General features: G+C 46.9%; 1 protein-coding gene across 1 annotated transcript; it reads left to right on the forward strand.

Annotated features, from left to right (window-relative positions):
- Nucleotides 1-13,505: 13,505 nt before the first annotated feature.
- LOC120497590 lies at nt 13,506-21,985 on the forward strand. Its single transcript, XM_039699294.1, has 3 exons — nt 13,506-13,841; nt 19,706-19,748; nt 21,648-21,985. Exons 1-3 carry the CDS (start codon nt 13,608-13,610, stop codon nt 21,983-21,985), a joined length of 615 nt encoding a protein of 204 aa, XP_039555228.1. The 5' UTR covers nt 13,506-13,607.
- The last annotated feature ends 5,332 nt before the right edge of the window (nt 21,986-27,317 follow it).

A 27,317-nucleotide genomic window follows, 5' to 3' on the forward strand; every position in this document is an offset into this window, starting at 1 on the left:
CTTGGCACTAAAGGTCGCTCAGAATTGCGAAAGAAAGGCTGAGACAGACGTTTTAATATTTAGTGGTTTTCCTCTGAAATGTTGTTTTGTTTTGTTTTGTTTTGTTTTGTTTAATTTTGTTTTGTTTTTTATGTGCACAAATTTTTTTTTTTTAATTTTTTTTTTCAGGCTGAAGGCCTCTCCAGCTATAAAGGGAGCAGGGCTGGGCTGGGGCTCTTTGTGCCTGCGGGTTTCTCTGAGGCAGAGGCAGGACAGCGAGGCTTCCCCTCCCCTCTGAGGTGCCCCAGGTGCCCCTGCAGCCGTGCCCTGTGCTGAGCTGCTCCCAGGGGAGCTGCTGGCTCTGGGCACCACTGCACCCCTGCCTGGCACAGACACCACCAAAGGAGAGGAGATGCTCTGAAAAACGAGGTAATCTGGGGATCTTTCTCCCATGCCCAGCCTTGAAGGGGGCTGAGAACATTGGCAAGGAAAAGTTGTTTTAGGAGAAGAAACTGTTTTGCTCAGATGTGGGTTCTCCGTCGTGTCTGTACTGAAGATGCAACTGGAAGAATTCATTTTTCTAGGTTCTGTGTAGCTGCAGACACTGAAAAAGCAAAGAATCCCTAAACACAAGATGAGAAAGAGATAAATTATCAGGATGGAGATGTTGTCAAATTCCTGAGTTATAAGTCACTGATTTTGCAGTCATGCAATGAAAACATTTAGGAGCTGTTTGATGTCAGTGTGGGAGTCTGTCTGAAGGACTCTCGGAAGGAAGATGAAGGCATCAAATGCTCCAAGGATCTGTTCCAGATATGAGCTCTGATGGGGAGAGGACACTGCCTGGGTTAGTGCATCTGCTGCGGTGAGGAACTGGGAAACCCTTCCCAGCTGCCAAGCAAAGAGGGAGATCAGCCCATGGAGCTCATCGCAGCATGCTGGGAAGAGCCTTCAGGACTTGTGGGATGTGTGGGGAAAGGGATGAACCAAGGTGGGAGGAACCAGTGGGGGAAAACAGAGAGGAAAGGGGACAAAAGGGGCTGCTCAAGTGCCTGTCTGGCCACTCCCTGTGCCGGTGGTTATAGCACATCCTATCTGCTTTCCAAACTCTCTTCACTTGTTTCCCTGCTGAGGGTCTCTCTTTGGTGTGCACAGGCACATGTGGAGGTTGGGGTATCCATGGTCTGGTTCTTGGCTTCTTTTCTGCCTCTGTCCAGGTCGGGATTGAAAGCACTTGACAGGATATTTCATGCTCAGACTCAAATGTTTATTTTTTCTTATCTATGTTACAGTTACACAGCTCTGCAGTATTCCACTAACAAGCTACAAAATGCCTGTCTTTCTCTACAAGGCCTTTTAAGGATGAACTATGCAATTAAGAAATGACACCTAAATTATTTTTACTTTTAACCCAATAACTGATCGCTCGAAGTCCACAATGGGGACTTTTTTATCCAATTACACAAAACCACCCAAAGCCATGGAGAAGGTGAAGAAGGAGTGGGTTGGGTTGGTTTCTTTCTCCAAGCTGGAGGCAGGTTCAGCTCGTGGCACGGGCTGGGCTGGGGCTCTTTGTGCCTGCGGGTTTCTCTGAGGCAGAGGCAGGACAGCGAGGCTTCCCCTCCCCTCTGAGGTGCCCCAGGTGCCCCTGCAGCCGTGCCCTGTGCTGAGCTGCTCCCAGGGGAGCTGCTGGCTCTGGGCACCACTGCACCCCTGCCTGGCACAGACACCACCAAAGGAGAGGAGATGCTCTGAAAAACGAGGTAATCTGGGGATCTTTCTCCCATGCCCAGCCTTGAAGGGGGCTGAGAACATTGGCAAGGAAAAGTTGTTTTAGGAGAAGAAACTGTTTTGCTCAGATGTGGGTTCTCCGTCGTGTCTGTACTGAAGATGCAACTGGAAGAATTCATTTTTCTAGGTTCTGTGTAGCTGCAGACACTGAAAAAGCAAAGAATCCCTAAACACAAGATGAGAAAGAGATAAATTATCAGGATGGAGATGTTGTCAAATTCCTGAGTTATAAGTCACTGATTTTGCAGTCATGCAATGAAAACATTTAGGAGCTGTTTGATGTCAGTGTGGGAGTCTGTCTGAAGGACTCTCGGAAGGAAGATGAAGGCATCAAATGCTCCAAGGATCTGTTCCAGATATGAGCTCTGATGGGGAGAGGACACTGCCTGGGTTAGTGCATCTGCTGCGGTGAGGAACTGGGAAACCCTTCCCAGCTGCCAAGCAAAGAGGGAGATCAGCCCATGGAGCTCATCGCAGCATGCTGGGAAGAGCCTTCAGGACTTGTGGGATGTGTGGGGAAAGGGATGAACCAAGGTGGGAGGAACCAGTGGGGGAAAACAGAGAGGAAAGGGGACAAAAGGGGCTGCTCAAGTGCCTGTCTGGCCACTCCCTGTGCCGGTGGTTATAGCACATCCTATCTGCTTTCCAAACTCTCTTCACTTGTTTCCCTGCTGAGGGTCTCTCTTTGGTGTGCACAGGCACATGTGGAGGTTGGGGTATCCATGGTCTGGTTCTTGGCTTCTTTTCTGCCTCTGTCCAGGTCGGGATTGAAAGCACTTGACAGGATATTTCATGCTCAGACTCAAATGTTTATTTTTTCTTATCTATGTTACAGTTACACAGCTCTGCAGTATTCCACTAACAAGCTACAAAATGCCTGTCTTTCTCTACAAGGCCTTTTAAGGATGAACTATGCAATTAAGAAATGACACCTAAATTATTTTTACTTTTAACCCAATAACTGATCGCTCGAAGTCCACAATGGGGACTTTTTTATCCAATTACACAAAACCACCCAAAGCCATGGAGAAGGTGAAGAAGGACCAGCCACTGCCCTAAAACCTCCATCTTATTATATAATAAATATAAACCTCCATCTTAATATATAATCCATATATATTGCTATATTCTAAAACCTGAAACTCTAAGTTTTCCACCATGTGATACTACACACCCATAAACTCCATACCCACAATCCCAGTTCTATAATTCAATTTTTTTTTTATTTTTCTCCACGGCCTCAGGTCAAATGCAGTGTTGTCTTGAGGGTCTGTGCCTTTCAGCACAGGAAGTTTAAAATTCTCAGCGTCCAGGGTTCCAACAGCCATGGTGGGAGGGACACCAGGGGGCAAAGCAGCATTCAGAGAGAGGAGCTCTGGGGGTGTGTGTGGGCTAGCAATCAGTGAGCCAGGCCAGCTGGAAACCAGGATGAAAGGCTCAGGAGTCAGGAGGACAGAGGGCAGAGACTGTACATCTAAGACTAGCAGCTGGAGGAATTTATATTTTGTGTCTGCCAGGATGAAAGGCTCAGGAGTCAGGAGGACAGAGTGCAGAGACTGTACATCTAAGACTGGAGGAATTTATATTTTGCGTCTTTATCTTCTGGGCTTTCATCCTGATAAGCCAGGGAGGGGAACAGGATGAGGCCACTGGTGTTGTTTGGGGTGGGGATTGTGCATTTTCTGCCAGTGGCACACCGGTGTGAGCTCCTTCCAGATTCCTGCTGCAGAGAAGTGTCCCCTCTCATCCCGGGGGGGCAGGCAAGGAGCCCCAGCCACGCTCCTGAAGCCCAGATCTGTCAGTGTGCCCAGGGAGAAACTCGGCTGGGCTGTTTTTCACCTAAGGACTGGTGAAAGTGGCAGATGCAGAAGAGAACAGAGGCAGACCCGGCTGTGAACAGCCTGGGGAGGGGCTGATGCTCAGCCTGCCCGGGTTTCACACCGCCAGCACCCCCTGTGCTCCTGCCGTGCCCCTGAAGGTTGGGAAGGATGAAAGTTTGACAAGAAAGTTTCACAGATATGGATGCCTGGCAGAAAGATTTCTGAATGTAGAATCTGAAGAAGGAATAGAAATGAAAGCAAGTTTTGATACAGATGAAAAGAATTGCTGAGCCAGTCTTACTGGATAACCAAGGAGACAAAGGGTGTGTTAGTTAGAAGGGGGTTTTTATGACTTAGAACAAAGGATGAACCCACCTCAAACAAGAAGATGTTTTTACCAAGCAGAAAGATAACACAGGCAAACAAGTCAGCAGATATTGGAAGTAGAAAAAGGGTCTCAGAATTTTCTACTGCAAGAAAACTGAAAAACAACTTCTAGCTTAAACTACAATGTACTAACTTTTAATGATTGGAGAATAGTAACATGAATATGGTAATTGTAGTAGTTATGATAGGCTACAGATAAAAGTTAAGGTATGGATTGGTTCTACCATATTGAGATGCTGAGCAGATAAATGTATGTAATGCATTTGTAACCTAAACTCAGGGTCTCCAGGCCTGCCTGCAGCTGCAGCTGACAGCTGTGGGCACAGGCTCTGTCGCCCACGACCCTGGGCTGCTCTGACATCTTGGATGTAATAAACTGCATTTGGAAGAGCCGCCTGGAGTCCCACACCTCTCACTGTGGCTCTCCCAGCTGGGGCAGGCAGCCAGGGCCCCGGGGCTGCACAGGCGGCCGAGCGGGGCTGCTGCAGTGTCAAACAGAGAAACCTCGGCCCGGGGTTACTCATCTGGGGCTCTCGGTGCCGCCCCGAGCAGCCGAGCGCACTCATCCCTGCATGAGCCACGGGCTGCGGGGCTCTGCTGGGCTCCCTCTGGGCTCCCCAGCACACAGCAGGAATTCATGAATCTCGCTCCATGTTCTCACAAGGCTAATTTATTATTTTATTATATATTATGCTAAAGAATGCTATACTAAAACTGTACAAAAGATAGAGAAAGGATACATCAGAAGGCTTAACAAGAACGATGAAGAGAACTTGTGACTGACTCCTCAGAGGCTGACACAGCTGATGGTGATTGGTCATTAAGTAAAAACAATTCACATGAAACCAATGAAACAATCACTTACCACATTCCAAAGCAGCAAAACAGGAGAAGCAAATCAGATAATTATTATTTACATTTTTCTCTGAGACCTCTCAGCTTCCCAGGAGAAGAATCCTGGGCAAAGAGATTTTTCAGAAAATATGGTGGTGACACTCTGCCTGCCAGCTTTACAGCTGGGGAGAGCCAAGCAGCAGCTGGGAAATGCCCTGTAGCTGCACAGATGAAATTGGCTATAACAGACCTCTGAACCTGGCCAGCTTAGTTCATTAAAGAATAGAAGTAAACAAGGCTGTGGGTAAGACAATGATAAGTTAGATTCAATCTCAAACAGGGGACCCCAGTAAATCTTATTTAATCTTGAATGCACACACCTAGTTAGGCTGGGCACTCACTAACCCTAAACTGTTGAGACTTCCACTAATTCAGTGTTCAAGCATGGGAATTTTGAACCCCTAAAAGAGGAAGTATCTAGTAAGAAACATTGGCTGTTGTGGCATCAGCTCAGTGTGTTCAGTCGTGTGCCCATCTCCAAAACTGCCACTAAATGTAACAAGGGGCAAAAACACCCAGACGAAACCAGAATAATTTGAATTTGCAAGACTCCCTTGCAGCCTCTGGCTTGCTCTTCTCCAGGCTGGAGCTGTCAGCCATGGGCTCCCTTCTCCAGGGAGGAATTGGCAACAGCAAATCAGCAGGAGTTGTTCTGGTGTTGAGAGTATAATTACTGGGTAATGTTGAGCAGACAGTGAAGTTTGAAGATTGAAAACCTCAAGGACTGATCTGCCAGGGCACCCTTGGCTAAGGGGCCAAGGACTGCCTGGTTTTTGGAGATGTGGGCCCTTCCTCATCCCACCCAAAAGTAAACTTTTAAGCCTACAGAAACCCTGTTGTGGGTGAGAATTTTTCAATCATTCATTAAAGCTGTACCTAGATGATTCAGTGTTTTGCAAATGAAAGCACTAAAAAGAGAAAACTGAGCCCTTTTTTTGTTGTGTGCTGTGTTAAAACAGAGATTGGCACCGGGTCCCAGCAGCCCTCCCCCTGCAGGGTGCAGAGAAGGGAAAATCTCCATCAGGACTTGTGTGAAACCAAGGAGAACACCGGGAGAGTTTACAGTGGCTTCAGATGGACATTTCCTAAAATTGAAACAGTTACAGTGGAACTGTTATAGAGGATGCAAGTGCAATATTTGGTGGGTTTTAAGTGCTGAAGTTTTTAAACGCTGAATAAGTGGTCAGGGCTTAAGGATTAGTGACCGTGACCTGACTGTAGTCAGTGTGAGCAAAAGGAGGGCAGCCCCAGCCAGTAATACAGCTACTAGATATTGCAAAAGAGCTAATATAAGTTAGGGGAAATTATGAGCCAAACTGACCAGGTGGAAAGAACAATAGCTAAATGACTGTGAATGGAAAGTTAAAGAACTCTTTAACATATATTTGAGAGACACCAAAGGAAACAATTTAGCCAGAAGCTTAACCCAACAGCTGTTAGAAATGAGAAAACAATGTTGAGAAAACAGAAAAAGAGAGAGTTCACAGTGTTCATGGAGGTGAAGCATCGCTGTAATCAGTGAGTTTTTATTGACACCAGATCCTGACTCAGTCTCTGAAGTTCCACAGTGAGTAGATTCACTTTGCTGGTGAAGCTGATGGTGAGAGGCACCTGAAGTGGTGTTGGATGCATCCTGATCAGCAAAGGATGCTAAAATATCATCCCAACAAAACACTGGCCAAGGGGTGAAGGGTCTTGGGCAGGAAATGGCACATGGATCTTTCTTGCTGGGCTTGGCTGGGGCAGGAATAACTTCTAACCCTTCTCCACCTCTGCAAGGCAACAGTTTGAAGTAAATGCAGGGCCATCACCACTGGTTAAAAAGCACAAGTCACCCCAAAACAGAGGCTGGGATTTGCAGACAGAGCTGTTGCAGCCTCCAACATGTCTCTGTCCCAGAAAATTCAGCAGCTCTTAACTCCCTTTCTTCCTGCTGCAGTCTTTACCTGGCCACCACCCAACTGCTCATGCTTCAGCTCTATTTAAGGTAATTAATAAGGCTAAAAAAGGGAAGCACCTCTGCCTGCAAATCCTTCCTCAAAACCTGCTTGCAATTTCGCTTGAGTTTAAAAGACGTGAAGAGGTTAGAAACACACAGGAAGACTCAAGAGCTGCAATAAAACCTCATTTTCGGAAGGGATGACTTTGAGACCATCTTTGCTGTCCAAAAACTCCCACAGGGGTGATTAGGGGAAGCAGTCAGGTCAATGATGGCAGGGCCAGATAGGAAGAGAAACCACTTCCTTACCCCAGAGCAGAGCTGTATCTGGGGCATCAGGGTCTTCATGTCCCTCTTGGGGATTTCTGACACCACAGGAATGAGTGGGAATGGAGCTGGGCTACCCAGATACCTCTGCAAGAGCTCCATTTCTGAATGTCAGCCATAGAATTCTTTCTTTTCTTGTCATACAATGTTTATTGTCTGTACCAGAAAAACGTCAAAAGATGTATTTGGTTTTTCTCTGCTGATACCTTACAGCAGGATGGTGAGTTATGGTGGGATTTCTGGCTGAAGCAGTGTAAGACAAAGGAAGGAAGATGTGTGTGACTAAGTTCGCCTCGACCTTTCAGAGGTGCCACACTGAATGCTTATGTGCCTTAAGCTTCAGCTTTCATATTTTCCAGATTCTGCATTAGTTTATAACTCTGAATTTCATATAAAGTGTTAGCAAGGTCTCTCCACAGCTCAGTCACACAAGCCAATCCTTTTCCAGCCCCAGAACCAAGGACACCGCTGCAGCTTCAGGCCCAAAAAGTGCAACCAACAGGGAATGGAGGAGGGCAGACTGGGAGGGTGGGACTGCATCACCTGAGCTGTAACTGGACAATGAACCCCAGTATGGAAATGGACCAAAACTTATAAAAGTGTGAAAACTCGTGACCCAGGGTCCATCTTGTGTGTAGCCCTGGCTTGTACTGCCCAAGGTGCATCCTGTGAAGGCCTTTAATAAATCCCTACGTTATTCCTTTAATAAATCCCTGCTTTATTCCTTTAACTCTGCCCAGCCTCTGTTCCAGGGAGCCTCTCCAGGCATTCCTTATCCCTGACCCACTCAGCTGATTGCTGACAAGAGGAGTCCCCTCCCAGGAGCAGAACAGCACAGAGAGAGACAGAGCCCCACCAGCAGTGGGAAATCTCCTGTCACATCCAGAAAGGGCCAGCAGCTGCCCTTGGGACCCCAACACGTCTGCAGTGGCTGGTGGTGGCTGCCAGCTGGGGTATTGCTGGGAGGGCTGCACTGCTGCCCCTCGGGGCTGGGCTGGCAACCACAGAGCTGACCTGGAAAGCCACCACTGAGCCCCAGGCTGGTGTCCACTCACAGATCCCACCTGGCCAGGCGCCAGAGCAGCTGCCAGCACTGCCAGGGGCCAGCTCCTCATCCTGCCTGGCTCTGCTGTGCCCAATGCACATCAGCATTGTGTCCTCTTGGCCCTTCTCTTGGCCCAGGGACTCTGACAACCAGTTAAAATGACTCTGCTCACAGCAGCTGCTGCAGGTGTGCCCTGGGGAACCCATCCCCTGCCCATCTCCCTGCTCCCATAAAGCAGCTTCCTAGGAAATGCACCAGTGCAGCACTGTGGGATTCACCCCAGCGAGGTGATCATGATCCTCTTTGGGATATCTGCACACAATCCTGTGGAGATATCTCCAAAATGCCAATATGTCTGATATTGACATAAATGCCAATATTTTTATTTGTGATTTCACAGCGTTTCCCCCTTTTCTGTCTCGAATTTACACCTCCCACACCAGCCTGACTAGCACGAATTCCTCCTTACTGGCTCAGTGCTTTGCTGTCAGAAGCCCTCGGCACACGCACACATCAGCCAAAAGGTGGCTGCACACAAGGAGAAGGAAAGGCCACATGGAAGTGAAATTAATCATAGAATATCATGAGCTGGAAGGCATCCACAAGGATAATTTAGTCCATCTCCTGAATTTTTAGAGAGGCTCCTCTACCTGCCACCTCCAAGAATAACTTTTCAGCTCAGATTCATAACTGATTTTAGCAAAGAAAACATATAATATTTTTTTTTCCAGTTTAGCAACTAAAATCAGCCAGAAATCATCAGATTCTTAGTGTACCCAATGTGAAAGACATTGCTGTTTTTTGCTCTGATGATCAAGGGAGACAAATAGTTAATGTGGTTCAGACAGTGGAGCAGGACTCCACAAACCTTTTAGGTAGAATTCCTCAACTTTGACAAATAAATCTGCCTTAATTATAAAATACTTTATTTCTGGAGTGGACAGAGACATTAAACAGCAGTTTCTGGGGCACACAAAAACCTTGCCTTTGTAATAGTTTGGTTTTCTCCCTCTCAAAGGCTTCCTTTGCTATTCTCTACTGTTTTATTAAATCAAACCAGTTATTCCTTGCTGGAAGACAGGCACCCACAACAAGAGGACAACTCAGCATCCAGTGTAAGTTTTACTGCTTGGCTTCAGCTGAAATTATAGATAAAAGGTAAATCATAGATAAAAGCTGCCAGCCGGAGCTGAGAGGCCAGATCCCACCTGTGAGCATGTCCCCCTTCCTGCCTGGCCTGCCAGAGGATCCCCTAGGAAAAGGGCAGTCCAGGGGGACAGGGTGCATCCTTCCATTTTGTCAAAAATAATGTTTTATTGCAAAATTAATTACACACAATTAGAAATCACTCCATCAGCTCCTCACCTGCTGAGCAGCAGTTTCACAGACCGTGCTTCACAGGTGTTATGAAAAAGGGAAACAAACAACTCTTGCTGAAGATGCTGCTCCTCTGCCCAAGGGCTTTCCTTCACCCACTTGGTTTTGCTCTTGAAAGTCCACACTGCTACTTGTTTCCTTTTTCCTTGTAGCTGTTTGCAAACAGTTTAACTGGTTCTTCCACTGTTCTTCTGAGAAGTTAAATTCTCCTGTATTGTCTGACAGTACCCTTTTCCTGACTCAGAGGTGGGGCAGCTGAGAGGCGTTTTTTATCTCAAAGCTTACATACAAATACATGCTGTGTGAACCTTCTGTCAAACCCTAAAAGCTCTCCACAAATCTATTTCCTACACTGTATAACTCCCCAGTTCCTCCTTTTGAGGAGATCCCAGAGAAACGGGGGTTAGACGAAGGTGGGTGCAGTAAGGGCAGCCCAGTGTGGGTGAAAGGCTTTGCTCTGTGACTGTCACACCCTGAGTGTCCCCATGGGCCAGGGGCTCTGCTCTGTGCCCCTTCCCAGTGATCTTGGGCACTGCCAGCCTGGGGCTCCAGCTGGGTCCTGGTACAACCACGACACTGCAGGATTTAGCCTTGACTGTAACCAACTCCCTTCAGCCAAAGGTTTAGATCACTCAGCTCCCAGGCTGGGAAAGCCCAGCAATGACAGACTGATGGAGGAGATACTGGATTGTTGTCAAAACCAAACAGACCGGCGTGCCTGGGTACCAACCTGCCCTGGTTTCCTTTAGTCCTTGCTGGAATGAAGCTCCTGTGTGTGTCACCCAGAGGCATTTCTTTGGAAAATGACGAGGTGACCACAGTGTGCCCAAAGCCACCCCAGCCTGCCTGCTCCCTGTGACTGCAAAGGGTTCAGGCAAAACCCCAAGGGACTCCAACTTTAGGGCACCTGTGGAAGAGGGACCATCTTGGGTTTCCTGCTGTCGGGATGACCTGAGAGTCCCTTTTTCCCAGCCCGATGATCGAAGTAAGAGTTGGGATTCTTCAGCTGTGGTTCACAAGGTTGTTTATTACCTATTAACTAAATTATTTTTTCTCAAACCCGCAGAGGTCTGCTCTGCAGGTCTGTCAAGGGCACACTGCCTGCCCCTGGGCTGGTGTCCACATTTTATACTATGAGTTACGTGTACTTTATTTATCATTATTTTCCAATACCTATCACCTCTGTCTACTTCAACTCTAAATCAATCCAAATGTGCCACCATCACACAGAATATGGAGGCTAGGAAGAAGAAGGAAGAAGCATAGGACAACACCCAGATTCCTCCATCTTGCCTCCTAGACCCCTATAGTAAAAATCCCCAAAACTCCACTTTTCACCCTGTGATTAATTCATTATCACTCTTCTTAAACTTCTGTGACTTGTGATTCTTCATACAGGGTTGGTAATTTGCTCCATGGGTTAGGATGGAAATCCCAAGTATCTCTGGCCTCCTGCCAGGACTCCCCTGCCAGGGGCACGTGTCACCCTGGGCCCCCAGAGGGGTGTCCTGGGTTCCAACAGGACCAAAGTAATTTGGATGAATTATTCTGTTCTGATGAATCATTCTGTTCTGATGAATGCAGCAGGTTTTGGGAAATGCTGCGTGTGTGCAGTGGGTCTGGGATGTGCTGGGATTCCAAAGGCCTGGGAGGTTTCAGAGGGAGAGCAGAGCCTCTGAAAGCCTCCAGGTAACATGCACTTCCCTGTGCAAGGCAGGAGGAGAAGCTGAAAGCAACCAAAGCCATGGAAGAGTCTGTGCAAGGTGTTTGTGATGGCCCTGGAAGTGTTGTCCTCTCTCCTGTTTTGGATGCCATGCCAGGGCCATTGCCTGAAATGCAGCTCTCCTGCTGCCAGTGCTGCTAACTCAGGCTGAGAGGCACTTGCTCTGGGGGAGTACAGAAATGACAAGATAATTCCAGAAATACATAAGCACAACCTTCACACACAAGTTTTTTTAGAGTTTTAGGAAGAAAACCAGTGCAAAATCCAGGGTCAGGGAGAGAGGAGATGGAGACAGGGAAGGAAGAGCTTGTGTCTGGTTCCTGTGTAAAATGTGAGAATCACAGTCTTCCAAGGGTTTGGGGTGTGTTAGCTCAGCATCCTGGTGATTTTGCAGAAACTGAGCAGTGAGCAGGGAGCCCAACTTTCTTTTCCTGAGGGAGCAGGTTGGGATTACTCAGAGCAGCTTTCCTGAGGACCTCATCATCCCTAGACATGACACTGCAGATCCACAGAAGCAAACAATCCTCCTCACATCCCTCCAGCCCCAAAAGGCTTCTGCAGCACCCCGAGGCAGTGCTCCATTCCTCTGCAGGGCTTGGCCAAGGCTGGGTCCCATCCCAGCCCGTGTTCCCAGGGGCTGTGTGGCACAGAACACCAAACCCAGGCTCTGCATCCCAGGGAGCTGCTCTGGGGCAGCCCAGCCCTCCCTGCTGTGACTGCAGTCGTGTTTCTGGTGGAGGAAGGAGGGTGAGAGCCGTTTCCAGGAACAGGAGCTCCAGCACACCCAGGCAGTGACCAGAGGTGGGAAGGGAACAAGACTTTCCACACCAGTGGAAGGTGTGGAGCTTCTTCACTAAGCTTCCATGACCCGTGGTGTGTTCTGCAGCCAACACCAGAGTGTATTCCTGACTCACCCCACCCTCAGCTCAGCGTGGGGTGTCCTCTCAGCAGCTCCTGCCCAGCTGCTGCACTCCCCTCTTCATCTGGTTTGGTTTATGTTCACATAAAGATCCCTGCCTAGATGGGAGAACCCATCAGAGACCTAACACCAGAGTGTATTCCTGACTCACCCCACCCTCAGCTCAGTGTGGGGTGTCCTCTCAGCAGCTCCTGCCCAGCTGCTGCACTCCCCTCTTCATCTGGTTTATGTTCACATAAAGATCCTTGCCTAGATGGGAGAACCCATCAGAGACCATTGCTCCTGCTTCCTCTGCATGCAGGTTACATGACAGGACATGTGCCTCGTGACAGGTTAAGAGGGCACATTTTGGGGAAGGGAAACTTTCTGACAGCTCATCCCTAGAAGGCAGGCAGGTAATTATACTCCCAGTGGACTCCATCCTCACCAGGAGAAGGCAGCGCCTGACTTTGGTCACGATTTGGTAATTTACAGCAGAAAAAAGTCCAGCAAAAAGAGCAGTGGAAAGAGCAGTGCTGGACTGCCCCCAAAGAGTGATGCAAAGTCTGCCAACCAAAATAAGAACAGGAGGTGGACCCTGCTTCAGACAATTGACATTTGGCAGCTCTGGCTGTCACAAGCAGAAGTCACAAAGAGATCAGCCAAAGGCGTCCCAAGGGACAGGCTTCCCTCTGCCAGGAGAGAAGCCTGCATGGCCAGGAAATGCCCCTCTGGGGGCATTTTATGGACTACAGGTTTCCAAGTGTGCAAAAGGGCAATTTGTTCTCAAACAGTTCTCAGTTTTCTCCTTCCAATGCTTTGCACAGCATCCCAAGGCTTTAAAACCAGAAGAAAATAGTGAAAAGGGAAGTGCATGTTTTCTGTCCAATCCCTTATGCTATCCACCTGTCCCACATTCCTTTCTTATTCATTGCTTCTTTACAGAAAAGGGATTTCAGAAGCATTATAGGACGCTAGAAGGGAGGGAGCCAGCTCTGTAAACTCCCCACCTGAGGGTGAACAGAGAGGTGAGAGCTTTTACTGACAAAAAACTGAGTGAAGACAAGCACTGTCCACCAAACACTTCGTTATTATTGGAAAGAACACGTATCAAGACATCCACAGCTAAAGCTATGAAAGACATAAACACCTCTCCTTTGAAGGGCCCTTACTCAAAACTGAACTGGGATGCAATAAATCAGCCCCCACATTCACACAGAAAACCAAAAAAAAAAAGAAAAAAAAAAAAGAAAAAATAAAGAAAAGAAAGAAAGAAAGAAAGGAAGGAAGGGGAAATTTAGATTAGTCACAAAGAAGTTCCCCGCCTGCTTCTGTGTGCATAAAGCAATCTCCTGAAGGCACTGTGTGCACTTCAGCTCTGTCCTGGCACGGCAGCCCCAGCCCTGCTCCCTGAAGGACAGGCTGCCATGGAAGGACAGGCTGCCATGGAAGGACAGGCTGCCATGGAAGGACAGGCGGACGCCGAGCCGGGAGCTGGGCAGCAGCTGCAGCACCAAAGGCAGCGAGCAGAGGACGAGCAGAGGCTGTGGCAGGGAGGCCAGGTCAGGAACACGCTGCACCTCATCTCCGCCGTGGCTCAGTGGATTTTGCTGCTTGCCTGCCTGATTTACCTGGGTGTACATTTTCTGCGGCCCTCAAAGGTAAGAACTCATGTTCAGCCCTCTGTCTGCTGGCCTGTAAAGCCTGTATGGGCTTATTTTCTTTTCTTTTCTTTTTTTTTTTTTTTTAAATAAACAAAAAAGCTTTTAAGTTTATCCCTATCCCTATCCCTATTCAAGATTTTAATCCCGTCTGTATGACAGTATTTTTTTTCCATTTATTTTATTTTAATTTTAATTGCCTGTCCTCAAAATGACATTCAGTGTTGCCCAGTGCAGGGTTTGGGCCCAAGTTTCCAGCAGAGTGACTGTTCCAAGAATGCTTTTATCACTGACCCCTGGGGGAGAGAGGTCTGACTCCCTTCCACTCCTGCCCCTCCCTGCAGTGACTTGTGCGTATTTCCATTTAATTGAATAAGATTGTGTGCGTGAATGACACCCCAATGTGCTCATAAACACCTCCTGGACTTCCAGACTGTGCTGAATGGCAAGCAGATGTGTGAGAAAGCAAGCCACCCTTGTGACAGCTGTAGCAAGACCTTTGGGTGCTCTCAGCCTGCCCTTAGAGCAGGGTTAGGAGCAGTCAGCTCCTTCTGTGCCTGCCTGAGGAAGGCTGGCGTGTCCAGAGAGTTTTGTGTGCCCACAGCAGCAGAGCAAGCAGGACAAATAGCAGAGATGCTTGGGGCTCACAGTGCTCTTTGTGTGCCCACAGCAGCAGAGCAAGCAGGACAAATAGCAGAGATGCTTGGGGCTCTACAGCACAAGCTGCAGCACAGACGTGTTTGGCTCTCACGTGCTTGCAGGCTGCTGGATTGTCAACAACCTTTCACTGCTGCTTCAGAGCTGCTGGTGCAGCAGCGATTTCTCCTCCCACTCCTTCTCCAGGAGCTTTGCACCACTTTGAAGCTTGTTGTGCTTTGTTTTACCCCAGTTCATTCTTTCCTCCCACCCAGGTTTGGCACAGAAGCAAGCCAGGCATGTAACCATGGCCTCACGCTCCTCGTGCTGCTCAGTGAAAACCCTTGTGCTCTGCACAGCTTTCACTGACTTGAGGCTCACAGTGGCTATTAAACTGCAGAACAACAATCCAGATAACACTGAAAGATAACAGTTGTCATTCAGGCCAGTCCTCTTCTCCTTCCCCTGCTTTGGGAGAGAGGAGCTGCACCGTAAGGCAGCAGAGGAGTGCAAGCAACCACAGCGCTCAAGGTGCACAAACCTCCCCCAGGTGACACCCAGGCTGTGAAGGCTCATCTCTCAGCCTCTGGCTCTTCTGTAAAAATGCTCCTCTTCCAGAGGAAGACAGCAGGGCCTGGCATTGCTGCCTGGGAGCCTTACAAACCCAAGGCAGCAGCAGCAGCTGAGGGACACAGTACATGTCTGGAGCTTCCCTTCCTCAACAGAAATTATTGAAACAGGGGGCTCCAGGAACAGCAGTGGCATCAGATGAGAAGTCCAGGTCCTGAGAATTCCCAAAGGACCTTTTCAGTTTTAAACACTTGCTAACTACAGGGTTAGGACTATTATTTCTGTTATTTTAACAGATAACCCTGGTGCCCTGTTTGGAGTGCCCTGCCCTGTGCAGGAGTGGTACGTGGGGAGATTTCATTGCAGTGCAATCCCAGGGCTCAGCTGGACAATCATGAACTGGCCCTATAAATGTCCCCTGAAGGGGCAGCAGCACTTGACTGATCCTGAAAGGGATCTGACTGGACTTTTGAGGCAGTTTAGGGATATTTCTGGAAGTAGGAGCACAGCAGCATGGGAGAGGCAGGCTTGGGAGTGCTGGCCCGTGCAGTGAATGTCCTTCCAAGAGTCTCCTGCTCTCCAAGGTGCAGAGTGCCATGCTAACTTTATTTGCAAGGGCATAACTGTGTTTTTTTCACAGAGAGACAGTATTTGATTAATTTCCTTTGTCCTCATGGAAACATGGCTCTTGAAAAAAGCCCTCCTGGACTTTTCTGTGAGCACAGAGCATAAATAATGTCATGGCACATCCTCAGTAAAGGTAGCATCTGCAGCCTAGACTGTGCTTAACAAAAAGGGACAGTGATCTCATTTGTCATGATACTGCTTGGAGAACAAACCTCAGCTGAGATTTCCAAATGAGGAAGTTAAAAAAAAGGTCACTGATAATCTGCTTTTGTATCTGCAGTTCCCACCTCTGCTGGAATTGCCTTCTCTTGCCACACCTTTCCTCTTGCTTGGGAGGTAAAATCCCTGGTCCTGGTGAGGAGAGGGACACCCCCCTTCCAGAGGACTGTCACCTGCCACCTGTGGGACACCTCCACGTGTGAGGTGCCCTCAGTCAGCCCCATGAGGTTTGTGCTTTGTGCAGTCCAAACTTGTTCCCGAAACTGGCGCCAGTGGCACGGCCCGGGCAGTGTCCCCGCAGGAGGAGTCCCCTGCTCAGGGATCCAGGGCAGGCAGGAAGGGTCTGTGTGTAAATGGCACGGGGAAACCTGAGGCTGTCAGGAAGGAGCACCTCTGTGTCCTCAGCCCTCTTGGCACATTTCCCACGTGCCCTGTGAAGGCAGAGCAGAGAAAGAGAGGTCTCTGACTTTTCTACAAGCCCCCAGAGTCCTTCCAGTGCCACCAGTGCATCGTGTCCCCAGCAGGATTTACCAGTAGGCACCTGCACAGTGCTCTGAGCTCACACAATAACTGCAAGAGGGACACAAAACAGGCAATTTGCTTTAGTGACCATGGGGTTGATATGAGTGCAACCATTCTGTCACCCGGGCTGTCAGTGCTGGACACTCTGTCCATCAGTGGCAGATCACACAGACTGTGGCAGACTTTGTTTGACCCCAGACACGTGCTAAGTGCTCTTGTCTTTTTGAGAAACTGCCTGGAAACCCCGGCTGTGTGAGCCAGGAGAGAAATGCTTGTGCACTCAGGAATAAGATCAGGCATGCGATTCGAGCTGAGGCGATGGACAGGGACGGTGATGCCAAGGTTCCACCTGACCACGGGCCATTAAGGCTTGTGCTTGCCCGCGGTCCCTGAGGCGCGGAGCATCAGCCGTGGCAGCACTAGAGGGTGCCAGAGCGGACCTTTTCCAGCTCCAGCTCCCACCTCAGCCCCGCACAGAGCGCTCCCAGCTCCCGCAGCCCTCCCCGGCCTTTTCCCGAACCTGCAGGCAGCCTGTGCTCACACCCCGAGCGTTCCCTGTGCCCCTGTGACACTGAGCCCAAATCCACGGAACCAGCCCAATGCCCTCTCACATCTCCTGTGACACTGAGCCCAAATCCCTGGAACCAGCTCAATGCCCTCTCACACCTTGTCCTGTGACACTGAGCCCAAATCCACGGAACCAGCCCAATGCCCTCTCACACCTTGTCCTGTGACACTGAGCCCAAATCATGGAACCAGCCCAATGCCATCTCACACCTTGTCCTGTGACACTGAGCCCAAATCCATGGAACCAGCCCAATCCCCTCTCACATCTTCTCCTGTGACACTGAGCCCAAATCCATGGAACCAGCTCAATGCCCTCTCACACCTTGTCCTGTGACACTGAGCCCAAATCCATAGAACCAGCCCAATGCCCTCTCACACCTTCTCCTGTGACACCGAGCCCATGCCCATCTCACCCTTCTCCCTCAGGGAGCCTTTGGCACACGTAAGGAGAGGAACACAGGGCACAGAGCCCAAGATTCACTCTTTAATGAGGAAAAGGCTCAAGATTTGTGGTTGAGTAGAGACTGCAGATTTGGGTCTCCTGTGGTTATGATGAGAGATGAGTTTGAGATGCCGAGTTCAGATTTAAAAATCCGACGCAGAAGCTCGGTGTTTTGCATATCTGAGCAGTAAGACACACACTTCTATATTTGCATTCACTTTCTCTGTTACATTCATGAAATACAGATCACAGAGTCGCGGAATGGTTTAGGCTGGAAGGGACCTTGAAGAGAATCTCTTTCCAACCCCTCTGCCACAAGCGGAGAGGGACACCTGCCACTGTCCCAGGCTGCTCCAAGTCCCTCCAAGCTGGCCTTGGGCACTTCCAGGGATGGAGCATCTGCAGCTCCTCTGGGCACCCTGTGCCAGGGCCTCACCACCAAAATTAGGAAGAATTTCCTCCTAATACCTAACCTAAACCTGCCCTCTGTCATTTTAAAACCATTCCCCATCCCTCATCACTCCAAGCCCTTGCCAAACTCTCCCTCCAGCTCTCTTGTAGCCCCTTTTGGTGGGTTTTTTTGATGGCGAGATTTTTAAGAAGTTTTGTGCTAGGAATGAGAGATGGATGGGATTTTTTTTTTAATTAGAAGTTTTATACGTTGTTTATATTTTAGATTTAGTGTATCAAGAGAAGGTATTAAAAGTGATAAGATATATAGATTTAAGGTTTTATAAAGCTATTTTGTTTATTTAATTTTTAGAATGTGTTTTATAATTTCTTTTCTATTATTAATTAATCTGGATGTATGCAATATTTGTATTGTGTTTTTTTAAATTAATTATTTTGTGGTTTTAATATTGTAGAAAATGGCGTAGATGAAGAATAAAGAAATTAGATAATGTTTAAATTTCATTATTTTGTTTTTATTTATTTTTATATTAAAAACTTAATTTAAAAATTTGTGATAAGTCATAATATTGCTTATTTTATATATTTGATTTTAATTTATTTGAAAGGTTTGGAAGTTTTTTTATGGATGAAGGTTAAAAATAGTGTTTTTTGGGGGATTAGGATATTTTAGGATAGGTAGCGAAATATCTTTATGTTTTCCTTGTTGCTTGCTCTGCCTCAATGCTCACACCAGTGTGGTTTTCCAAACAAAACCAACCCTGCCCGGAGTGCTTTGGGGGGCTCAGCTCTGGGTTGGAAGTTGCACTGGCTGGGAGCCAGGCTGAAATAACATTCTATAATAATGAAATAACATTCTGTAATAATGAAATAACATTCTATAACAATGGAGTAATATTCTCTAATAATGAAATAATATTATATAATAATGAAATAATAGTCTCTAATAATGAAATATTATAGAATAATGAAACAATATTCTGTCATAATTGAATCATATTCTATATTAATAAAATAATATTCTGTAATAATGAAATAATATACTATAAGAATGGAATAATATTCTGTTATAATGAAATAATATTTTCTAATAAGGAAATAATATTCTGTAATAATGAAATAACGATCTATAATAATGAAATAACATTCTGTAATAATGAAATAATATTCTATAACAATGGAGTAATATTATCTAATAATGAAATAATATTATATAATAATGAAATAATAGTCTCTAATAATGAAATATTATAGAATAATGAAACAATATTCTGTCATAATGGAATAATATTCTATATTAATAAAATAATATTCTGTAATAATGAAATAATATATTTAAGAATGGAATAATATTCTGTTATAATGAAATAATATTTTCTAATAATGAAATAATATTCTTTCATAATGGAATAATATTCTATATTAATAAAATAATATTCTGTAATATGAAATAATATACTATAAGAATGGAATATTATTTTGTTATAATGAAATAATATTTTCTAATAATGAAATATATTCTGTAATAATGAAATATTCTATAATAATGAAATAATATTCTCTAATAATTAAATAGTATTCTATAACAATGGAATAATATTCTGTTATAATGAAATGATATTCTGCAATAATGAAATAATATTCTCTAATAATGAAACAATGTTCTGTAATAATGGAACAGCCCCGAGCCCAGGTCGGAGCTGGCTGGCAGCAGCTGTGGTGCCCAGGCTGCCGCCGTGCCCTCGGGGCTGCAGCTGCTGTGCCCCTGCAGGGAGTGCAGGGTCCTGGCAGGGAAATGAAAGGGCAGCAGCAGCAGCAGGGAGGTGCCAGCCCCGAGCCTTACCAAGGATTTATCTGCTTTGTTTTGCAGCCCCAGAGTGACAAAGTGCTGTGGACCTACATCCGCTACTCAGGTGGGTGTTGGGTGGGGGACCCGGGGGGACCCCCCAGTGCAGCAGCCACCACCCTGCCACATCCCCCTGGCACACTGGGAGGGCTCCCCACAGTCCCCAGGGGCTCCGTGGCCCCTGAAATACCCAAATGGCTCCCATGTGCTCGGTGCCACAGGGATGGCTGTTTCTTCTGCTGGAGGACAGTGCCAGGAGAGCTGTCAGGGGCCCAGCCTGCCTCGGTGCTGCAAGGGGGCAAAATCAAACAGCTGGGGCTTCCCAGAGCAGAACAAAAAACCTGAAAATCTGCGTGGATCCCTGCATGCCTCACCTATCTCCTGAAACACCCTTTCACTCTGTGAATGAGCAAGAAAGGCATTTTTGAGAGTTTGCTAAATGCACGCTCTTGGGTTTTTCTGAAACAAGTCAATGGTTTCCTGATCTATGAAAAATGTAAATGATTTCCTCAGGAGTGGGTGAGAGCACACACCGTATCAGATGTGCTACTCTGCATGCCAGCTGCACTGGAGGTTTGTCTGATGTCACACCTCAAAGATACAACCAATCAGTAAAGCTTTTTAAATAATACTGAAAATATTATTGACGGTTTTACTTTCAGGTAAAAGCGTGAGGCAGCAGGGAGCCCAACCTAATAGAAACTCATGTCCTTTAGAGGAAAAACTTGAGAAATTTGGCCCCAGCCCAGAGGGGCTGTGCTCCCTGCCTGGAGACCTCCTGGGTGCCCTGGTGCCAGGGGTTTCAGCTGCTCTGCTGGGAACCCAGCACAAAAACATGGTCAGCACAGCCTGGGAACTGTTGCTCTTCATTCCCCGGAAAACCTTTCTTGCCAAGTTCCTGTTTAATTTCTCCTTTTGCTGCTCTGTATTAATTAGTTCCTTCTGCTTTTGTTTCTTTGCTGCTCTTTCATCTTGTCTTCTGGGGAAAAAAAAAACAAACCAAACAAAACCAAAAACCCACAACCAAACCCTAAGACAAGGGCTTATGTTACCAGCATTTCCACAGGAAGCACTTTTTATCTTCCAGCTCTGGATGCTTTTTCCTCATCTTATTTATTGTCTTAATTTTCCTGTTCTTTTAATGAACCTGTTCTTTCTAAACTCACAGTGATGCCTTACTTGCTGTATTTTTCTGTATTCGAAGACACAGAGTAAGTAAATTGTGCATAAATAAAAATTTGGAGGAGCCATCCACATAAACCATGTGCCAAAAGGCACAGCTTAGTCGAGAGTGGTAATCTGTAAATTTACATGGTAGATGATGTCTGGCTAGGGTAGATAATAGTCTAGCTCTGGTCTGTTGGATTCAGCTTTTTTTTTTACTTAGAGATGGGGTAACTGAGAGGGGTTTAAAAAACTTTTATTTTCAGTCTTATGTGAAGCGTGAGACAATGTAGATGCTATAATTTACGTCATTATAATTAGAAGTTAATTATTTCTTAATTACAATATATTATAAATGTTTCTTGGTTTATTAGCTTTTTTTACACTATGTTGTAAATGTTTTAAAGTTAATAATCTAAAATTACTCTTTGTGGGTTTTACTACAATGTATTTTTCACAGTTTTATTTCTTTAAAGTATTTAGTCTTACTTGTAAGGCTATCTTTTGAAACTTGTTTCTAGTTCTATTTCTTTCTCAACAATGTTTGTCTTATTCTATGGTATTTCCAAGTTAGTATTTTTTATTTCAGAGTTTGTGTACAGATGTATACTATGTGAGTCTCTTGTTAGGCTTTGAGAATTCTCTACAAATCTATTCCTCACATTGCTCTGCCCAATTCTCTAGTTTACTCTTCCCTTTTTTCATGCTTTTCAATCTCCCCTGGTGTCAGGTGGTGTAAACCAACGCATTTCCTAGAAGACACTTGTCACCAGGGGATCATCTTTGCCTCCTTCCATTGCAGGCAGGAGCAGCAGAGGAGCAGCCATGAACCTCAGTGCGGAATCCGGGTCCATCCGGATCCGGAACGGCTCCATCCTGGTCCCCTATGATGGCCTGTACCTCGTGTCCCTCAACAGCTCCATCGACCTGGAGGAGGAGGGGGACTGCCTGAATCTGACGCTGCAGGGCACCAGCAGCGTCCTGTGGGAGCAGATTGTCCACAGCAACAGCAGCAGAGTGAACTTCACCTCCGTGCTCTACCTGTTTGAGCAGGACAGCGTCACGCTGTGGACCAGCGCCAACGCCATCATCGCAGACCTGTCCCTCAGCCTGGTGCTCGTGGCTGAGAACAAGTACTAGCTGCAGGGGCTGGAGCAGGAAGGGCAGCACGGACAGCACAGCTTCCCCACCAGCTGTAGGTTTTGGACTTGCACAGGCAGACTGCTCTAGAGCCCTCTCTGGGGCTGTGGAGGGCTCAGTGGGAGTGCAGAGGAACCACAGGTTTTATACAGTGCACTCAGGATTCGCCTCTTTGGAGCTCTATGCAGCTGATTTGCTACCCAGGATGGATCTTTCCAACACTGGGGAAAGGGATGCGTGGAGCTCTTGAGATGAACAGAAATGAAAGCCAAAGAAAGTCACCCAAGCTTAGCTCATATGCAGAGAAACCCCAGGTTTCTCTATTTACTTGACAGTATCTGTATATAGTAGGAATGTGTTGTGTTTTCTCTCTGGTGAGTCAGGAAGAAACCTCAAGTGTCCTGAAGCCATTTGGAGCAGGAGGAGCACGAATCTGCCTGCCAAGATGGAAAACAGGGAAAAGGCAGCAGGGAATGCCTTTGGATTGAGCCAGAAAGGCTGTCTGAGAGGAAGGGCTGTGAGAGAAGGTGGAGTGTGGAAATGAGCTCGCAGGAGTGCACTGGGCAGCAGGAGCACTGACTGTGGAGTTTTGGGGAGCAGCCTTTGAGAGCAGAGCCCCTCTGGCTCTTCCAGCTGTCTGCAGACTACTGAAGCCCGAGCCCAAGGAGCATCTGCTGGGACATTCACATCTTGAGATGTGAGGCCTCAGAGGAAAACCTCCTTCAAGCACACACACTGGCTTGACCCAAAAGCGATCCAGGCACAAAAAGCTGGGCAAAAGTGAAGACTTGTGGATGTGGTGAACTCTCTAACGGACCAAGGGGCAGCTGCAGGTCTGTGCAGCCTTTCTCCAGGGAGGATGGCTCCCATGACTGCCCTTGGCTTTGTCCCACAGGGGTGCAGCAGAGATTCCCAGGCACGTGGTGAACTCTCTAACGGACCAAGGGGCAGCTGCAGGTCTGTGCAGCCTTTCTCCAGGGAGGATGGCTCCCATGACTGCCCTTGGCTTTGTCCCACAGGTGTGCAGCAGATTCCCAGGCATGGCCTCCACTGCTGGGCTCAGTGACCCTGGGCTGCTCATCCCTGCCCATCCAGCCCAGGGCTGCTGGAGCAGGCAGCCCCTGACCCCAGCACAGCCAGCAGCTGGGCGGTTTTTGCTTGCAGCAAGGCAGATTTTAACCATGTGTATTTTTGACTTCGTGTCTCCCAAGGAACTCCATCAACATTTCAGCATGTTGCTGCTGGCTGCACAATCCGAAGCCTTCTGTTAGAAGTATTTATGTATTTAAATGATAGGCATAAGAATGTTACATCAGATTGCTGAGAAACACTGGGAAGGGTCCAGACCAGGTGGTCAGCACCGAACTCCTCTTTGAAAATGCTCCCAATGCTCCAGGCTGGTCCTGCTTTGTGGGCACCCAGACCTGGGCTGATGCACTCATGGCTGAGCACTCCAGCAGACCCAGGTGCTACAGGCAACCAAGGACATCCTCCAGGCCTTGGAGAGCTTTCCTGGGCTTTAGGCTAAGGAGCCTGCCTACCTGGGCCGGACCAGAGCCCCAGGGGAAACTGGCTGCAGCAGCCAACTCAGGTAGTGCCAGGAAGCAGTAAAGTGCCTTTTCTCCCCTCAGCTGTGGCTGGCTTGCACCCACAGGATGCTCATCATTAGGGATATTTTGGGCTTTTAACCCTGGCCACGCTCAGCACCACGGGGACTGAAGGCAGCTGCACCTGCCCCGAGGCTGGGGATTGTCACACTCCCCAGCAGAAGTGAGAATGTGTTTCTCTTCCTAAAAAATAATAAATTTTTCCTTTGCAACATTTGGGCTTGTAGTGTCCTTTGGAGGTGGGGTCTGGGGGAGAAGGAGGTTGGAAGTGACTGCTGAATGATACATTTGAGCAGACATTTCCAGTGCTATGGAAAGTATATTGCATTTTCACATACTTCCTTTTTTTTACAGTTCAGCTTTTGTTGCAGCTCTCCATGAGGGTGTGCAGGGCTGGTGCTTCCCAACATCTGCTAACACAGTGCAGGCTGTGCCAGTGGTGTGTGCAGGGCTGCACAGGACAGTGAGAAAGATGAAGCCTGGAGAGCACAAATGGATTTGTTCTTTGGAAGGCTGCACCCTTTCTTGTTTAGAGCAAAGAGGGCTTTTCTCTCACTGATCCCAGTGCACTTCCAGGCTGAACTGCACTGACCTACATCTGTACATACACCTGCACTTACCTTGAAATACAGGCTGAAATGATTCAGCTTCTGACATTGATTGCTTGATGGACTGACTGTCCTCACCAGTAAGTTTCCATAAGTTTCCATGCCTTCAGTTTTTGTTTGTATCCAAAGACCCCTTTCTTCCACCAGGTTAAAGGTCTCTTTGATATGAGAAACATCCATTTATGTTGCTGGGGTTGTAGAGACCTTGCAGGAAGTTTCTATTTTAATATTATGTTATTATTCTAATATTATAGTCTAAAACTATATTTAACACACTGCTGAAAAGGATTAATACAGTATAACTTTCTAACATAACACATATAATCATTTTAATATTTGCAAAAAGCCAATCATATAATATGCATTTGTGAAAAATGCACATTTTATGATTGGCTTTTCACAAATATTAAAACGAATATTATATGTGGTATATTAGAAAGTTATGCTGTATTAATTTTCTTAAGTAGTGTGTTAAATATAGTTTTAGGTTGTAACATAATGTTAAAATAGAAACTATGCTGTGTAAGGTACTTTTTTTTAAAGAAAGGAATGAGGTACTCACACCAAGATAACAGCCACAGGACACCTAAGTCTTTCAGAGGAAAAGAATTTATTGCTCCCTTAACTTCTTCCCGCCTCATTCAGCCATGAAGATGCCGTCAGGATTAAGAGGAAGAAGGTGACACTGACCAGACAGAATCCTTTGTTTGAATGGAATTTATGCATCATGTATGAGATGTATGAATATGCAACTGTTGCTTTTAAGAGTTAATCCTCTGATAATGTGGGTCCTTTTTCGGGCTTATTTTGCTTAGAAAGAGGTACCCAGACTGTCCCTAACTCTTTGTTTTTATTGCCCTCTATTGTCCTAATCCTAATTGTCCAAATTTTTATTACTCTAATTTTATTACTATTTTTATAACCATTTTATTACTATTAAACTTAAAATTTTTTAAAAACAAGTGATTGGCGTTTTTCACTCCACTTTCTACTTCTCCTCTTCTCCCTCTCCCTTCCCATCTCCCCTGGCTCACAAGGGTGACAAAGCTGATGTGCGAGCCACGGCCAGCCCTGGGAGAGGAGCAGAACGGGATGGAGGCTGCCTGTCCTTATGCCAGAAATGATGTACAGTCCATTCACACCATGTGAAAATGACCTCATTTTCTACAACATACGGTTATCAGTAACAATGGCTGATGAGCTGTGGTTTTTCGGACACCATTTACATTTAACCAGCCAGCGTGAGTCACAGCTGCTGCCTGTCAGCTTCACTGGAGAGCAGAGAAAGCCAAAGTGTGCTTGGCAAAGTGCAGCTGGCTGCTGTAGAGCCAGCACTGTCCCGCTCAGACAGCAGAGAGCACAGGAATTGTGTTTCTTATTCAACAATCCAAATGGGAGAGCGTGACAGAGACTCGAGCAGCCTCCTGCAGTAACTGGCTGGGAAGGTTTGACTTATTAAACTTTTCTGAGCAACATCTCTGACTTCAGAGCTGGTTTGGAGCTGGCAGTTGGTTCCTGTTTTCCAAGGGATCCAGACCAGCCCCAGGATGCTTGCTTCCAGCTATGGGGCAATAATCAAAATAAGCAAATTGAGCAACACGCTCACTGGGGACTGGAAGGAGTTGGTGCCAGGCCAGACAAGAGCAGTGGCGAGAGTAGAAGGATTTGTCTGCAGCCTTCTGTGCCCTGAGCCCAGGGAGGATCGGGAGGTTGTTTGCTCATTCTCCAGGTGGATGAGGAAGGCAGCTGAGGGCTCCGTTTTCTAAGAGGATGTGTGAAAAATGTGTATTTTATGATTGGCTTTTCGCAAGAATTAAAACGAATATTGTAAGTGTTATGTTAGAAAGTTATGCTGTATTAATTTTCTTAAATATAGTTTTAGGTTACAACATAATGTTAAAATAGAAACTATGCTATGCAATATATTTGTTTAAAAAAGGACTCACCAGATAGAAGCCACAGGACACCTACATCTTTCAGAGAAAGGGAATTTATTGCTTCCTTATCAGCAGAAAAACTAACTTCTTCCCACCTCTCTCAGTCTGGAAGACAGCATGAGGATTAAGAGGAAGAAGTTGACAGTGACCAGACAGAATCCTGTGTTTGAATGGAATTTATGCATCATGTATGAGGTGTATGAATATGCAACAGGTGATTGTTTTTAAGGGTTAGTCCTCTGTTAACGGGCGTCATTTTTTGGTCTTGTGTTGCCCAGAAAAAGGTACCCCGAAGTCTGTATCTCTTTGTTTTTATTGTCTCATATTGTCCTAATCTCAAATGTTCAAATTTTATTATTCTAATTATATTACTATTTTTATAACCACTTTATTACTATTAAACTTTTAAAATTTGAAAAACAAGTGATTGGCATTTTTCACAATGAGGAAGGCTGCTGAAGGCTCCCTTCTCCAAGCAGATGAGTGAAGCTGTTAAGGGCTAGAGAGCTGAGCAAGCAGAGTGGAGGCTGAGCACATCTCCCCATGGAGATGCCAGCAAGGCCACCTTCAGCATCCCAGGGAAGAGCACACCCCACATGCTGGGCTGGGAGAGGCTCCCCGTGCCCCCTGCACCAGCAAGGAGGAGCCTGAGGATGAGAAAACCCCCAGGGCAGGCCAGGAGAGGACAGTGGGGCTGGCTGACCTGTCCCAGGGGAGCAAGGACACTAGGCACAGAGCCCAGGCAAGCACAGGGAAGGAGAGCTCAGGAGAGATGTGAAGCTGGTAGGGGTCCATGGACTGAATGCAGGACAGTCCGAAGGCAGGACTAAAGGAGTGTTTCTCCTGTAAGCTCACTCTCAGTGAGCCAAACCTCTGCAAACACCTAAACACAGCCACTGCCTCCTCAAAGAGCCTCTTCCTCCTCTTGCTCAATTACCTTTTCTCTGTACCCTTGCACACCTGGAGTGAGCCAAACCTCTGCCAACACCTAAACACAGCCACTGCCTCCTCAAAGAGCCACTTCCTCCTCTTGCTCAATTACCTTTTTCCTCCTCTTGCTCAATTACCTTTTCTCTGTACCCTTGCACACCTGGTGCCCCAAGGGGGTTAGGAGCCCCAGCTGCTCACAAGCACAGGAGCACTCCCATTCCTGGCTGCCTCTGCATTTCACAGGGGCTGG

This window comes from Passer montanus, unplaced genomic scaffold, assembly GCF_014805655.1.
Source record: "Passer montanus isolate IOZ18808 unplaced genomic scaffold, ASM1480565v1 scaffold131, whole genome shotgun sequence".
NCBI classification, from domain to species: domain Eukaryota; kingdom Metazoa; phylum Chordata; class Aves; order Passeriformes; family Passeridae; genus Passer; species Passer montanus.

What these genes read in the sequence shown, in the direction of transcription:
- LOC120497590 (XM_039699294.1), top strand. Translation starts at nt 13,608, where the DNA reads ATGGAAGGACAGGCTGCCATGGAAGGACAGGCTGCCATGGAAGGACAG. An exon ending in ATTTTCTGCGGCCCTCAAAG is followed by an intron (nt 13,842 to 19,705) that starts GTAAGAACTCAT and finishes TTTGTTTTGCAG; the next exon opens with CCCCAGAGTGACAAAGTGCT. An exon ending in GACCTACATCCGCTACTCAG is followed by an intron (nt 19,749 to 21,647) that starts GTGGGTGTTGGG and finishes CTTCCATTGCAG; the next exon opens with GCAGGAGCAGCAGAGGAGCA.